Source organism: Sciurus carolinensis, chromosome 7 (assembly GCF_902686445.1).
Source record: "Sciurus carolinensis chromosome 7, mSciCar1.2, whole genome shotgun sequence".
Taxonomy (NCBI): domain Eukaryota; kingdom Metazoa; phylum Chordata; class Mammalia; order Rodentia; family Sciuridae; genus Sciurus; species Sciurus carolinensis.
The window spans coordinates 139239432-139257120 of record NC_062219.1 but is presented as its reverse complement, the minus strand read 5'-3'; the positions used below and the strand labels follow the sequence as shown (position 1 = coordinate 139257120).

The following is a 17689-nucleotide window of genomic DNA, read 5'->3' as shown; positions in this document are numbered from 1 at the left end:
AGCTTTTAAAGGAACCTCCATATTGATTTCCACTGTGGCTATACCAATTTACAGTCCCAACAACAATGTATGTGTGTTCATTTTTCCCAGCATCCTTTCCAGTATTTATTGTTATTTGTATTCTTGATGATTGCCATTCTAACCAGAGTGAGATGGAATTTCAGGGTAGTTTTCATTTGCCTTCCCCTCATAGCTAAAGATGTTGAACAAATGCTGGACATTTGTACTTCTTTTGAGAAGTGTCTGTTCATTTGTCCATTTATTGATTGGGTTATTTGGTTTTTTAGTGTTGACTTCTTTGAGTTCTTTATGTTTTGGATAATAATCCTCTGCTGGAAGAGTAGCTGGCAAAGATTTTCTCTTTCTGTAGGTTGTCTTTTCACTCTGTTAATTGTTTCCTTTGCTGTGAAAATGCTTTTTAATTGATACCAGACCATTTATTGATTTTTTTGCTCTCATTTCTTAAGATATAAGGCTTCTATTCAAGAAGTCTTTGCCTACTCTTATATGTTGGAGCATTTCACCTATTTTTAGTTCAGACAGTTGCACAATGTCTGGTCTTAGACTTTTGGTCCATTTTGCATTGAGTTTTGTACGGGGTGAGACATAGGCATCTAGTTTCATTCTTCTATTTATGGATAACCAGTTTTCCAGCACCATTTGTTAAAGAGCCTATCTTTTCTTCAATGCATGTTTTTGGCACCTTTGTCAATAATGGGGTAAATGTAGCTGTGTGGGTTTGTCTCTGTGTCTTCTATTATGTTCCATTGGTCTCCATGTCTGTTTTTATGCCAATATCAAGTTGTTTTCTTATTATCGTTCTATAGGATAATTTGAAATCAGGCATTGTGATGCCCCAGTATTGCTCTCTTTGCTCAGGATTGTTTTTGCTATTCTGGGTCTTTTGTTCTTCCATGTGAATTTTAGGATTGCCTTTTCTAGATCTGTGAAGAATTTTATTGTTACTATAATGGGGACTGTATTAAATCTGTAGATTGCTTTGATGATGGAACCGTTTTAACAATATTAATTCTACCTATCCATGAACATGGGAGGTCTTTCCATAGTCTAGTATGAGCTTCAATTTCTTTCTCCAATAGTCTATAATTTTCATTGTAGAGGTTTTTACCTCCTTGGTTAGGTTTATTCCTAGGCACTTTACTTTTTTGAAGCTACTGTGAATGGAATTGTTGTCCTGATTTCTTTCTCAGCAGATTCGTTCCTGGTATATAGAAAAGCTATTGATTTTTGTATGTTGATTCTGTTTCCTGCTTCTTTGTTGAATTCATTTATCAGCTCTTGAAGTCTTCTGGTGGAACCTTAAAGATATCCCAAATTTATTATATCATCTGCAAATAGGGATAATTTGACTTCTTCCTTTCCTATTACTATCTTCCCCTCCCCCTTCTCTTGTGTGAATATTTTGTTTAAAATTTCAAGTACTATATTGGTGAGGATGTCTTGTCTTACTCCTAATTTTAGGGGAAATGCTGTCAATTTTCCTAGTTTGATGTTGGCTTTTAGTTTGTCATACATAGCCTTTTGCCATTGAGGTACATTCTTTCTATCCCTTGTTTCTTCAGATTTTTTTTGTTTTTGTTTTTGTTTTTGTTTTTTTTAAATCATGAAGAGATGTTGAATTTTGTTGAAGGCTTTTTCTATTGAGATGATCACGTGGTTTTTGTTCCTGGTTCTATCTATGCAGTGTATTACATATATTGATTTGCATATGTTGAATCACTCTTGAATCCCTGGGATGAAACCAACTTTATGGTGTATGGTTTTTTAATGTGTTCTTGAATTTACAAAATATTTGCTAATATTTTAAAGAGAATCTTTTGCATCTTTGTTCATCAATGATATTTATCTGTAGCTCTCCTTCCTTGACATACTTTTATCCAGTTTCACTATAAAGGTGATACAGGATTTGCAGAATGAGTTTGGGAGCATTTTCTCCCTTTTAATTTCATGGAATAATTTGAAGAGTACTGCATGAGTTCTACTTTAAAGATCTGGTAAAATTCAGCTATGAATACAGCTGGTTCTTAGCTTCTCTTTATAGGGAGGCTTTTTATTACTGCTTCAACCTCATTATCATTGGTTTGTTTAGGTTTTCTACATCCTCTTTGTTTAGTTTCAGTAGATCATATGTCTAGAAATTGACCCATTTCTTCTTAATTTTTCAATTTACATTTTCAGAATAGTCCCTGACAATCCTCTGGATTTCAGTTGTATCTGTTGTAATATCCCCATTTCATCTTTCATTTTATTGATTTGGGTCTTCTTTCTTTTGGTTAGTTTGGCTAGGGGTTTATCAATTTTGTTTACTTTTTTTTTTTTTTAACAAAGAACCAACTCTGTTTCATTGATCTTTTGTATTATTCTTTTAGTTTCTATTTCACTAATTTCATCTCTAATCTTCATAATTTTTTTCCTTCTGTTTTAGGATTGGCTTGTTCTTGTTTTTCTAAAATCCTAAGATGCACCATTGTTTATTTGAGATTTTTTTGTAAATGTAGGCACTCAAAGTTACTCTTCTCAGATACTACCTTTGCTGTATCCCAGAGATTCTGGTATGTTGTGTCTCTATTTTTTTACTCTAGGAATTTTTAAATTTCTCCCTTAATTTCTTCAATGACCCATTCATCAAAAAACATATTGTTCAATTTCTATGTACTGGTACGTTTCTGTAGTCTTTCTTATTTCTAATTTCATTCACTGTGATAAGAAGAGACGCAAGAGATTCTTTCTTTCTTTCTCTCTTTTTTTTTTATTTACTAAGACTTGCTTTATGGCCTAATTTATGGCCAATTTTGGAGATTAAGTTCCATGAGTGGCTGAAAAGGAAGTGTATGCATCCATTGTTGGATAAAACAGATGTCTATTAAATTCAACTTATCTATACTAAAGTTTTAAATCTTTAAAAAGGCATCTTTGTTGATTTTTCTGTCTGGATGACCTGTTAGTGAGTATGGTGTGGTATACAGAAGTCCCCTACAATTCAAAATAGGTCCCTTTGAATTGAATAATGTTTGTTATACATAAGTAGGTGCGCTGACTTTCAGAGCATACATATGCACAACTGTTACATCTTCTCTTTGGATTGTTCCCTTTACCAATATTTTTTCTTACCAATTTTGGCTTGAAGTCTGCTTTGTCTAATATGAGAGCAGATATTCCTGCTTGATTTCCGGTTCCATTTTCATGGAATACCATTTTCTATCCTTTCATTTTCAGTCTGAATGCCTTTGCTTATGTGGTGTGTTCCTTGAAGACAAATGGATCTTGTTTTTTAATCCAATTTGCCAGTCTATGTCATAATTGGAGCATTTAGAACACTTGCAGTCAGTGTTATTATAGAGAGGTTATGTATTTCTTCCTGTCATTTTATTTTTTTCCTGATGTTTGATTTGTTATTAATCCTCACTTGTTTATCTACTGCTCTAATGAATTTTAGTTTTTCTTAGCTATCTTGGGTGTTTTTCTTCTTCAGTGTGTAGGATTCCTTTGTGTATCTTCTGCAATGCTGGCTTAGTGGTCATGAATTTCTTTGTGATTATCTTTGAATGTTTGTCTTTTTTTTTTTTTTTTTTTTTTGATTCTGAAAGATAGCTTTGCTGAATACAGTAATCTTGATTGGAAGTTATTTTCTTTGGGGGCTTGAGACACATCATTCCAAGTTCTACCAGCTTTTAGAGTATCTGCTGAGAAATTTGCTATTTTCTTATTGATTTGCCTTTATAAGTGGCTTGACATTTATTTCTTGCAGTTTTTAAAATTCTTTCTTTGTTCTGAGTTTCTGGCATTTTAACCATAATGTGTCATGGAAAGGTTCTTTTCTAATCCTATGTGGGGGTCTAAATACCTCCAGTATCTGAGTGTCCATTTCCTTCACAAGATTCAGAAATTTTCTATTATTTTACTGAATAGGTTATATATGCCATCATCCTGTATCTCTTCTCCTTTCTCAAGACCTCTAATTTTAAAATTAGATCACTTAATATTCTCCCACAATATTATTCTGATTATAGTTTCTTATGTATGTACATACAAAGTTTCTTATCTACATACATACATATGAACCAATCAGCAAATACAACAAAAATAAATTCTTAACAAAAAATGGAAGAACTGTCTCCACTGAGGTGACTGGAACTGTGGACAAGAATGGATATTCACTACCTATGCCAGTCTTCACTTCTTTCTGTTTCTTCTTGGGCTATGCACTCCCTAAAGAGAGCAATGGCGAGGGGTTACTAACCCCATCCTTTTTGTGTTACTTACCAGGCTGCTACCTGGAGTGACCTAGGATCCAAGCTGGTTGAAATGGCTCTCAGCAACCCTGCTCCCAGGATGAGGTAGGATGGAATGGGAAGTACCATCTACTACAGTTTACTCTGGACAGACAGATGAATGCACTCCCAGGGCAGGGCTGACATGGAGTTGTAAATGAGATGTGCCGGTGGCTGGCATCTAATTCTGATTGGAACTTAGTTGGGTGAGATCTCTTCCAGAGACAGTAGATCGACACATCCTGGGATGGACCAATGTGATCTCTGCTGAGTATCTGGTTCTCCAGCACATCCCAAGAATTCTATTCATAAGGCAAGGTAACCAGGGAGGAGCATGGCACACACCAAACACACTAGTAGTCCATGACTATGGCCTCCTAAGAGCTAGTTCCTGCATGTAGTCATGCCAGCCTGTTTGGCTTCCTGACCCTCTTCAGCTGGTCATGTAAGTCACCAGACTCAAAGGCAAAGTGAATTACTCTTCTCTCCATATCTCTGATCTGCAACCTGCTACAACCTTTTCTATACGTGATTCAGTGGCGTTCTACCAGGGTTACCTCAGGCCTCCTTTCAGGATGCCAGTGGGGAAAGCATGGCAGTATTTGCTATGATCTCCTGGGTTCCCACAGCAGTAAGCCCCAGGGTGACCTCCACAAGATGACTACCCTCTCAAAAAATAGAAAAACGGAGTACTTCTCAAACACAAGCTTCCTGTACAGCCTTTGGATCAGCTAAGTCCATCTATCTTTCTGTTCTACAGTTGCTTCTGTGGTGAATTTTCTGTTTTGTTCTCCTTCCCTCTGTGGACCTCCAGCACCACCACCAACACAGATCTGGCCCCAAAGTACTCTTTCTTGCCCTCTATTCAAAACCTCAGAATTTCTGTGTCTTGCCAACTCTCTGACTGTCCAATACTGAATTTCAGTGAATTCGCTCAGTCACCCCACTATCCTCAATGAGAAGCAGTCTTCCCACTGCTTCAATTCTGAGCCACAAGAAAGTGGAAAGGGCAGCTTTCTTCTACCCCCACCATCTTGGCTTCTCCAGAACAGGACACTTGAAAATAGAGTACTATGTACTCAGGTAAACTGCTGTACATACACACATGGATTTGTACAGCAAGGGTGAATACTATTATATAATTAGTTAAGTCTTAACTGATCTTGTGCCACTTGACATTACTTCATTTTCACCCCAATGCTAGCATGGTAAAAAGATGCTTTAAATATCAGCTTGTTACCTTGACTCTGTAAGTGCTGTTTCTTTTTTAACAAGCCAGTATAAGTCGCTTTGTGTTCGGATTTTAATGTAGTCAACTCTAATGTAGTGTTTACTTTGTGACTATTCCAAGTGCTCTTACATATGTCAACGCCTCACCAATACCCTAAGAGTTCAATCCTATTAATACCAACACAGGTTTACATGTGAGGAAACTGAGGCACCAAGAGGGTAAGTAACCTGTTCACTGCCACACAGCTAGTAAATGCAGAGCTGGGATATGAACCTAAGCCATTTGGCCCAAGTGTTGTGCATGCTCTTAATCATCACCCCAGTTGTCCTCCAGGACAGCCTGGGTCAGACTTCCCTGAGGGGACTTGTTAATACAGACTGCTGCCCTTACCTTGGAGCTTCTAGTTCAGGGGGCTTGGGCTGGGATCTGAGAACTTGCTTGTCTAGCAGGTTCTATACTGATGCCTACCCTGCTGGAAAGCATTCTTTGTGAGTTGGGGAATCAAAACCACCACCTTTTCATTAGATATGATAGTACTACCTCTGTCTGTGTTTTAGACTTATGGCTGAAAGCCATCTGCTCTCAAGATGTCTTGCTCATCTCCCTAAAACAGTGCAAACTAGATTAAAGCTGCTCTCAAGTACGCGTGTGACTGTTGTATGGACTGACTTGACAATTCAAACCCTCGGGGAATTGTCAAGTTAGGCTAATAAGCAGAATCGCAGGAAAGAGAAGTTCAAAGTAGCAGTGTTTCTGAAGATACATTTCTATGTGTCCAAGATGGAGAGAGGAGCCAGGCAGATGGTTGCTTTACATACATTCATGACTACCTCCTCTGTCCTCTTTAGCCACATAGGTAAAACAAGTTTCCATGTTCCATCTACCCTAGTGACCAGCTCAGATTGGGGAAAGATTGCCACCAGTTTTTCAACATATTATGTCCAAATCTTATCTGTGTCATTTCTCCAATCCCATGTTTCCATATTCTTGACCAATGTGGGGAAATGAAACAAAAATACTGGCTAATTTGTGATTTTTAAAAGAGAGAGAGGTTTCACAAAGTAATCTTAACCACTAACATGGGCTGCCTCCCACAAAGCTAGAAAGCCTTGCACAGAGCTGCAAGCAACCAAAGCAATCTGTTTCGAGGAATGAATAATTCATAAGGCATGGTTTCCAGAAACTAAAACTTCCTTCTCTGTCTTCGAAGTTTACCAAGTGGATAAGCAGTTCCCAAAGAATACCATCCTCAGTGACTGGCCCACCCGACTCCCCTCCACCATAAAATATGTTAGGGTTTTTCTGAGTGCATACATTTTTCTATAACTTTAATTTTACACTATACCTCAGAAATAACAACACTGACAGGTGGAAGAACAAGGTTTTGGAGCCTACTGAGTTTTTGTTTGTTCTTTCATTTTCAGGCACATCATTCTGGTATAAGGATTACGGGAAGATGAAACTAGTTACATAACCTGAGCCATGGTTCAGTTGTATCATCCTCTTTTCAGGGGCAAAGGGACAAATACTGAAATGTTCATTGCTTGCATGAGGCCCACACTGAGGGAGCCAAAGATTATCAGTCCAGCAGTTAGATTTCAGGAGTCCAGGAGGATCGTAGCTGTGAAAGCCAGGCTTTCAAATAGAAAGAGAAACAGGTGTGGCTGGGCACTGTGATAAAAGCTTTGGTTTTCCTCTCGCATCCTGGCTTTCTCAAATTTGCCCTTCCCTTGAAAAAGGAAACCTGTCTCAATTGTCTAAAAAGGTTAAATTTTTATCTCCAGTCCAGCAAGCACTGAAAATTCAACCAAATTCAAAGAGCAATCAGTCTGTAAGTAACACTTATCTAAAGAAACTATTCTCTCCTAGATCCTGGAACTGGATCAACTACTGGTTCCACATCTTATACAACTACAACATTTGGTTAATGATGCAAACATTGATATTCATAAGGATTTGTTAAAAAGTTTTTGAAATGAAAATAACAAAAAAATTTTACTGTCTCTTAGAGACTTATGCTTCTGCTATGATGCACCAAACGAACACTCCCACCAAAAACAACTAAAAATAATGGTTTAACTGAAACACACAACAAAATAAAAACTTGAGTGATGTTGTCTTAGAGCAACCTGGCGAGGTAATACCAGATGGGTCAAGACCAAGACCTTTAAGATAAGGGAATGCACTGAGGTGAGCCCTGCATTTGCAGCTGCCTTTCCATTCCAGAGCATTTGTTAATTCCTAACATAAGGCATACACCAAAGAGAAAACAGCAGCAGCCTGAAGTTTGGAGCAGTATACTGCAAGGGATAAAAATGAGAGTTCAAGGCAGTTAGGACATGCAGGGCTAAGGTCCCAGAGGAAAGAGGCTGCACAGAAGGGAAGTGCTAGGCTCACTCCTATGCAGTCCTTTTCTTCTTCAAGATCTGGTTGCCTTGAACACCAATATTTTCATTTGAGATATTTGCCAAATATTAGCTTTGTATCCATGGGATGAGAAATTGAGAAAACAAGCAGAAATAAAATGTTTAGAGACTTAATAGCAGAGTTTTTGGCAATCCCACAAATCTGAGGAGTGAAAAAGTAGAGTTCAGAGCCCACCAAGGAAGAGGGCCTCTGGTAAGCATCCTAGACTTTCAGCTGAAAACCCTGAAGGGCTACACTGTGGGAGAAATGGAAAACCAGAAACAGATGAGCCACAGCAGACCCTGAAACCTCCACAGAAACAGAAAGAACAGGGTGATTTCCCTGCATTGTATCTGAGATCCAGAAGAACAATAAATCCCGTCTAGAAGGAGGTAACAATATCTAGAAATGTTTTATTAAATAATGTCCAAATTGTAATAAACATAAAGTTATCAAGTATGTCAAGGAATAAAATCAAGGGAACAAAAAGATAATGGAAATAGACCCATAGGTGACCCAAGGAGTAATCAGACATTATCTTTGAATCAGTCTCATATAAAACTAATACTAAATCACAAATTGAACTTGTCTCAGGGTTGTGACAATGGCTTAGCATTTGATAGTCTTTTAATATGATAGTCATATTAACACTATAAAGGAGAAAAAAAAATCAAATGATCATCCCCAAAGGTTCAGAATAGACATGTGACAATATTCCACCTAGGCTAGGGATATAGCACAGTGACAGAGCACTTGCCTAGCAAACACAGGATCTGGGTTCAATCCCTAATACCACCAGAATTTTTTTTTACATTTTTTCTTATTTAAATTAAAACTCTTATAAAACTAGGAATAGAGAATAATTTCCTGAATCTAAACAAGTATCTATAAAAACATTTACAACAATTATCATCCTTCATAGTAATAGCAAATTTACACCCCCACTGAGATTAGAAATCTGATGTATATTTTAGTGAATTTCAACACTGTACTGGACATCCTAACCAGTAAAATAAAAGAAGAAAAAGAAACAAACAAACAAAAATGTAGGAATTGAAAAGGAAAAAATAAAACCTTATGTGTGGTGTGATTATACTTATAGAAATCCAAAAGACTTTACAGAAAAAAATTAGAATTAACATGTAATTGTTCAAGGCTACTGGATATAAAAGCAATATATGAAAATCTATTTTTATGTACATATATAAGAGAATATATTTACCTAGATAAGGAAAAAACTCTGAAATTTTTAAAAATACCATTTATAATAGTATCAAAAATTTACTACCTAAATTAATCTAATAAAAATGTTTGACACACACAAAAGAACTATATATTATTGAAAGTTATTACAGAAAGACCAATAAGTGCTATATGCTTGAATGGAACACTCAATATTGATAAGATGTAAATTATTTCCAAATTGATCTCTACGTTTAATGTAATTCTAATCAGAATCCCAGCAAGTTTTTTGTTTTGTTTCATTTCTTATGGAAATTGAGAAACTCATTTTCAAGTTTCTCTGGCAACATAAATGGCCATTAGTATCCAAAAGAGTCTCAAAAACAAATTTGAGAAACTAACACAACAGATATCAATCCTCTTTGTAGAACTAAAAGAATTAAGACAGTGCAGTATTCATGCAAGAGGAAAAACATCAACCAATGGAACAAAATAAAGATCCCAGAAATAGACCCACACATATGCAATCATCTAGTATAAGATAAAGGTGCCACTGAGGTACATGGGAAAAGGCCAGTACTTTTAATAAATGGCACTGAGTCAATTAAGTTTTCTATTCTTCTACACCTGGCCTATCTAATAATCTACTCCAGCGTCTCCCTTATGGTCTCAGAATTCTACTGTAGCTTTGCTCATTCTGCTGAGATCAGAGTGTCTACATCTTGCTGCTTCTTGCGTATTCCAAGAATGACTCAAACATATCCAAACCTGAACTCATCTTCATTCCCCTTTCTTAATTTATTCCTGTGTTCCTTATTTTTGTGAATGGCTCAGAGTTCCAAGCTAAAAGTTCTGGAAAAAACATGGTTTGCCCTTCCACGATTATATTCTCTACTGGGAAAATTATGTTCTATCTGTAAAATAGGTCTGAGTTTGTGAATTTTGTCAAAAATTAAGTTAATAAGTTAGTCTAGGATTGATCCTGGGGGATCCAGCAGTTTAAGGTTGACTTGGTTGACCAAGAAAACCTTTCTCGAAATTTTGAAAACCAACTCTAAAGCAGCACTTGTTTCCTTGATTCTAACATGTGTTTGTTCAGATCCTAAGGATTCTGAAGTTAGGATGAAACATGAAACTTTAAAAAACCAAATAAATGAATACCAGTCTATCTAGCCATCCATTCATCCATCTATCCATCCATCCATCCATCTATCCGTCTCTGCTTCTTTCCAGAGGAGTTTGTTTTGATAGTGCTTATACAGGAGGATATACATTTTAAGTCTGTAACTAGTTCTCCTTTAAATGTCTTTCAAAAAATTGTACCATGATAGAACATGGAAAAGATATCACAGACGCAGAAGACACCATAAGACACCTCTAAACATACCACAAAACAACACAACTGCCAAAACATAGAACAGAGAATGTCAAAACCAGCAGAGGTGAGTATAGCCAATTCATGATCCAAAGAGGGCCACAATTCAGAAACTAAACATGCTCTCTGTGAAAACTTCTGGTTAGCTTCCAAGAGATTCTTTTTGAATTCTAAGTATATAAAGTTCAAGTTCAGTTAAGAACAGTAAAGATGTGCCTTTAACCAAATAAGAAATGTAGATGAAAATGATATTCTTTAAAGTTCTCAAAATTGCACAATTAATCTAAAGATGCTATAGAAATAAAGGTCATAAGAACATACAGGGAGCCACATGGTGCCATGATGCTATTGCAGGAGGGTAAAAGTCAAAAGGCGTTCGGAGCAGTCTCCTCCCCTGTGAAGACATCATAGTGTGGATGCCACACAGAAGAATACAGGAAAGAAGTGAATGGACAGAAGTGTAAGAATCGGGAAAAGTACACAGACGTTTGGGGAAAATTTATTCTAATCTTTCTTCCTCTCCATGCCCCTCCTCTAGAAAAAAATTGTTAACAGATCAATGGTTGATCAAGAAAATAAAGAATTGCAAAGGTTTTCTGCTGGAAGACCTCAACTGTCAAAAGTACCAGTACCTGAATTTTAATAAATGCATTTTAACCACCAGTGGAATGTCCTCCTTGGCCCTCCAGACAGCCCACATCAAAGATGTAGAAATGGAGGTGTGGGGACCTGCCATAAGGAGACTGCTTTCCCCTTCTGGCACCACACCTTTATCTTGGGATGGTTCCCATGTCCTCAGGGTGACTTTTAGAAAGCATCGCAGACAACCATTTTAGCCTTGACAAAATTCACACAGACCATGCTTTATTCTCTCAAAGGTGACAAGCCTACCCTATCTATCAAGTCACAGTAAAATCCTAACGGGAGAATTTAAGAGAAGGTTTTTTCCAAACTGTTAGTTCTATATAATGCAAAATTTTATCAGCATCATCATAAGGGCATAATGATTTATAGTTATCAACACTGACATCAAACTTTTTTTTGGTTCTGGGGATCAAATCCAGGGCCTAATCTATGCCAGGCAAATGCTCTACCACTGAGCCACATCCCCAAGCCACCAAACTCATCTTAAAATGTAAATATCACCCAATACCATGGAGTTGAATTTTAAAAAAATAAACAAAATGCAAAGGGTTACTTGGACTTGAACTTAGTGTAGACTGTTTAGTTGTTGGTCTCACTTTCATCTATGGATTCCTTCAGATCTTTCCATAATTTCAGATTCTATATAAGGGCTGATTCTCAAATTTTGAGTAAAATATCACATGCTTCCCTGGCATCACTAAAATCACCATCTATTCAAATACTTACTTTTTAAAAAAACTTACCTGGTCCAATTGCTTCTTATCAGTTAAAACAAATGTTTCTTCACAGTGCAAAGTGAAGTCCTACTTTCCAAGAATCTTTCCTGACCCTCCCTGGGCCAGGTTTCCTGACTACCTCCTGTGTCAGAAAACCCGGGTCATCACGTCTGCCCTCAGCTGAGTGTATGACTCAGCATCGAAAAACCTGACTCCTTTCTAAGGAGGCCAACTATGTTGGAACACAAACATTTCTTAAATTAAGTGAATCCATCAAATGTTACAAATTTCACTTAAACACAGATTAGACAAACAAGTTTCTTTACAAGCCTAGAAAAGGATTTTTAGCCAAGACACCCCAAGACGGTACAGATGGGGAGATCAAACCAGCCCCCACAAGGAGTCCTGCAGTCAAACCTGGAGGCCTCTGGAAGAACATTAAGAAGCCATGGGAGGCCTGGGCTTCCAGCCCACAGATAAGAAAATCTGGCCAACCTGGAACCCTTCAGAAGCATGAGATTCTCCACTTCTCCCAGTATTTCCCCTGTCCTGTGCTCAAAAATTAAACACGTCCAAACACCAAATGCTCCCATCCTAGAAGGCAGAGAAATGACAGCTCTCTGCTTTGATAGGGAGCCATCCAAGGTTGGGACCCTTCGGGACTTTGTTTTCCAAACTGACTGCTGGCCTCGAGAAGCATGTCACCGCCATCTTCAGCATAAGGCAGCTGTACTTTTTTGGCTAGAGTTCAGTATAAACCTTACAAAGTTTCTGTTAGCTCTCTTAAAAATAATAATAATAATTTTGAAAAATTCCATAGTCACTAAACTTCCGGCTTAGTGTTTTTACTATAATGCTTTTCCCTCGGGACAGAGAAAACCATGTATCCCGAACAAACTTCTGAGGCAAAAATGTACCAGTACAAAAGTTATTCCCACCAGAGAAATGTAATGGAATAATTAGATTGAAAAATCTATGGTAAAGTCATTCCAGAGAACTGCTGAGTGCCAATTCTCTCCAAAGTATCAAAAGATGAATATCTAGCAATGAATAATTTGCTTTCCAAAAGAAGCCCTCAACAGCAAAGCCATTGCATATACTTTTATTTAGGAGTGACAATCAGGCATTGGAAAACTTCCCTTTCATTCTGAATTTTGATCTATCATACAGATACCACGGTGGCCGTATTTTTTAACTGGCCCAGCTTGGAACTCATCTACAGCCGTCAGTGTGTATATTCCACACCATGATGTATTCCCGACACCCGGCATCACCCCCTCTTCTTCCATTTACCCCATTGCAGACTTAAACAGGCACAAGGGTTCAAGACTGGTGGTGCTTTCAAAGCTAAAATGAACCTTTCATAGTACAAGTTCATGTTTCTGAGGATTTCAATATGCATATTTGTGACGCCCCACACACAGATCCATGAGTTCAGAAAAAAACAAAATCATTCCTAAACCTTGGAAATTCTTGGGAAGTCAATAGACTTCCAAGACCAAAAGCAAGAATCTGGAGATATTTCATAAAACCAAAGGTGACAAATTTCTTAGAGAGCCTGTAAGTGCAGGGTTATGCTTCCTATACATTGTTTTCCTTTCTTACCTTTTTAATCTACTATATAATTGCCAGACTATTACATTGCTGGCTTAATTTCTACCTTGTGCACACTGAGAACTACACAGCAATGCTAACCTCTGCATCTTGTGCTTGATTCTCCCTGGACTGACCCCTTAGGTACCAAGCAGAATCCAAAGTCACTATCTGCTTTTCTGTGCACTCTAGTTTTGAACCACCGCTGTGACACATTACCCTTCTGCCCTTCCAAGTCCTTTACCCATCACTCCGTGGAAGCTCTCCTTTATTATTAGGCCCTTCCAGGAACATATGTCATTGCAGCTTTTTTTTTGTAAAATGGTCTGGACTCATTTTAGGAAACAAGAATATAGACATATTGGAAAAAAAAAAAAAAAACAAACTATCATTCCCTTGCATCCAAATGGTAAAATAACACATTAAACCCACTTACTCAAAGGTAATCACGTGTTTATTAAATGCACAAATAGTCTTATTGTCATCTGAATTAGTATCATTTATAATCATCATCACATAAATTTAATGTGTGAATTTATTTTAGCCACCCCTGCCCATCGTTCAACGTGGCGACCAAACAGTAGTGGAAAATATTTTATCCCCAATACAATATACAGTTGTCTGGTCACAAAAGGTGCTTAGTAAATCATCCTAGCTGGTTTGCTCAGGAAAGGATAAGTATTTGGAAAATCAGCTTCAAATCTTTTCAGCTACCAGTACCCTGTAGAACACCCACCTCCTCAGGTTCATGGGCTGCCCCTCAACTCCTAAGCACCTTCCACAGACACACTTGGGGTCACGTGATGACAGAGGGTGAGAAATGGGGCCAGGCCCACCTTTTGGGCTTCCTTGAGCCTTCATACCTGTGCTGATGCTCCTGTAAGACTTGGTAAATGCTGATAAGAAAAGTTTGGTTTTTAAAACTGCCCACAACACAGTCCTTGTAGATGCGGAATTCTGCAGCCGTCACAGCCTCACCCTCAGGAATCTGGGATAGGTTGAACTTGAACTCTTTGTGGTGTCGCTGGCGAGGGGAGAACTCCTTGTCGTACTCCACTATAGGATCAAACAAGAGAGAGTGACAACTATTGTTATTGACTAAGTGCCACAGGTTCGCCTCATGAAAGCTCCCCCGTCTCACTCCATCAGTGGACTACTAGTTACCAACGGCCGGTCCAAGCAACGAGGGGTAGAGGGAAGAACGCCGGCCAGACCGTCAGACAGGCCCAGTTACCGACATCACGTCACCTGAGGACGACATCCACTTTTTGGGCTCTTTTCAGTTTAAACACTTGTAGGATTTGGTTAAAATAAACTGCATGAGAGCAAGTGATTTAGACTCTGGGCTTTGGGTTTCCTCATCCACAAAAATGGGCAGTGGGTGACTTTGTGGGGAAAGGAGGAGAAGGGATGAAATCCCAGCCTGACCACGATGCCCTCCCAGGGCTTTCCACCCCCACTCAGTTCTGTTCCCATGTCACCATCTGCAGCTGGCATGACCAGGGTAGCCCTGCATTGAACTTGCGTGGGGCGGGTGACAGGAAAGCACTTTGCCTCCAGGGGACTCAAACACGGCCTGCTATTCAGTGGAAACTCCTGTTAGGGTAAAGCTTCATAGAAAATGGTGCCCTGCCGTCCACCTACGGCCGGAAGCTGGGGGTTGAGTGAGGGAGGGGAGGGACCCTCTGCACTGTCCAACTGCTGGAACCCCATTTAATCTGTGAATAGATCCCAAGCAGAACTAGGATGTGTGAGGAAATCACCAGTGGTGTCGTTCCCTGTTTTCTAATGATTTATACTGAAAGAAACCTTTGGAACAGGATTGGGTGCAGAGACATGTTTAAGCAGCTCTAAGATGGCGGCTGGCATTGAGCCAAGAGGTGGCGCATAATTAGTGTTAATACGGAGCATGATCTCTTATGACCTTTTGCCTAATTAGTTAATGTCTCCTCTGTGCTAGTGGTCAACGGATGTTCCTCATTCTTTCTTGATTGTTACCATGGGGCATGCTTCAATTGTGCTAATCCTAAGCTGATTGGCTGCATTAGGTATATAAGACATTCTCTTCACCTGGGCGGGGGTCGTCGCAGGTTGCAGGACGCAGGATGCAGGCTGCAGGTCACAGGCCATAGGCCGTACACTGCACCTCCAAGAAGCGACCCACCTTTAAGAAGCAGTAGACCTCTGAAAGCATAGCCTCTGAAAGCGTAGCACCTCTAAAATTAAGCAAAGCCTCTCTTCTTCTAAGCAAAGCCTCTCTTCCTCTAAGCAAAGCCTCTCTTCCTCTCAAAGCCTCTCTTCCTCTATAAACTAGCGAACAAGCAAGTAAGCAAGGAAGCAGCTCAGAAGTAGAAGTAGTTCATTCCCAGTCCACCTCCGATTCCTTGCCGTGGGATTGTTGCTGCAGGTGGCAACAATTGGGTCTAAAAGTTCTTTTTTAAAATTATTTGAAATGAAGCTAGTTTTCCCTCCCTGGGTGGAGGGATACGTGGTCCATACGCACAATGGAAGACTACTGAGCCTTTCAAACAGAAGAAAATCGTGCTTCTGTGACAATATGGATGGCCCTGGAGCACATGATGCTGGGAGAAATAAGCCAGGCTCAGAAAGGCAAGCACCACGTGTTCTCACTGATGCTTGGAATGGAGGAAAGTCAAGCTCAAGGAAGCAGAGGTGGAAGGGTAGTTGCCAGGGCTTAGGGCATAAGGAGAGGGTGGGGACTTGGGAAAAATGAGTTGGTCCAAGGGTACGAAGGTCAGTTTTGCATTAATTTCACATAACTATCATACAGCATGGTGACTAATAATACCATATTGCATACTTGAAATTGATTAAGAGAGTACATTTTAAATGTTCTCACCACACACACAAAGAATGTATGTGTAAAATGTATATCAAAACATGTTATCTCCCTTAAATACATAGTTTTTTTTTGGTCAATTACACCTTAATAAAACTAGAAAAATAACTTTTTTTAAAAATAAAATTGTTTTTCTACCTGAAAAACTAGTACAGAAAATTGCAATGACTGATTCTTATTATTTGAAGTCAGCTTCAGCGTTTGAATGTTTACATGAAGTCCCGTGTGAGAGTGGTGATATCAAACCTCAGGGCTTAACTCAGAGTTGTCATGAAAGAAAAAAGATGGGCTCTGTTGCCACCAGAAGCCCTGACTGTCCCCCGAGTCAAGAAACACTCCTACTCCGCTGCGCCTGTCAGTTTTTTCTTAGTGACAACCCGGATGGAACCTCATGAGTGAATTCATCCTCAATGGCAGCTCGTGGGGAGAAAGCAAAAATAAAATCATTCGTCACCCTGAACTTTCTACTCTCTTCATGTGCTGTTTACTGTAGTTATCAAAGAAAAGTTGTGAGGATTCAGAATCTTTTAAAAAAATCAAAATACCTAGCAGCTCTCAAGAACCTGAGACCTTGATGGCATTTGCAGAAGCTAAGGAGAGAGGAGCCATCTCTGGGGACAAGATTTTAAACTGAGAACTTCCGGAACTGACATGTAATTATGCAACAATTCCTCAAGGTTGGGATTTCCTTTTTTTTCAAATTTTGGGGGTTAGAAAAGAACAAGCTTTGGCTTCTGCAAGTACTTGAACGTAAAGTAGAAGGAGGTCCAACCAGAAAGTAAACCACAGTGCAGTCCCAACCAAGGCAGCAGGTTTTCTAATTAGTGGCTAAGCATGAAAAGGAATATTGTTAAGGAGTTCACCCAAGGACACACACATGGAACACTGTATCACTTTCCCTAAAACTGATCTGCCTTTTAAGTTTGATATGTTATCACTGTTGGTTAAAAAATTGAATCAGATCTGATTTCCCAAAGAGTCTTTATTTAAAAAAAAACAAAAAAAAACAAACAAAAAAAAAAAAAACCCAGAGCTTGTCTCTGGGGTCTTTTGGAACCTTAATTTCAATGTTGCTACCTGGAAATACATTCTTTCTTTTTTAAAAAAAAATTGTTCTAATTAGTTATACATGGCAGTAGAATGCATTTTGACACATCATACATAAATGGAGTATAACTTCTCATTTGTCTGGTTGTACATGATGTACAGTTACACATGTCATGTAAGCTTACATGCACATAAGAATAATAATGTCCAATTCATTCTATTATCATTCTTACCCCTATGCTCCCTCCCATCCCTTCATCCTCTGTTTAGTCCAAAATACCACTATTCTATACTCACCCTTCCTTATTGTGAATTAGCAACTGCATATCAGAGAAAACATTT

At 38.6% G+C, this 17689-nt stretch overlaps 1 protein-coding gene across 1 annotated transcript in view; it reads right to left on the bottom strand.

The window, feature by feature from the left end:
* The window catches only part of Bmp6 (bone morphogenetic protein 6), a 157281-nt gene that overhangs the window by 20931 nt on the left and 118661 nt on the right, over window positions 1-17689 (bottom strand). Inside the window, exon 2 of the mRNA XM_047558036.1 lies at window positions 14304-14496. Within this exon, the coding sequence (XP_047413992.1) occupies window positions 14304-14496 (193 nt within the window). The remainder of the gene's footprint in view (window positions 1-14303; window positions 14497-17689) is intronic.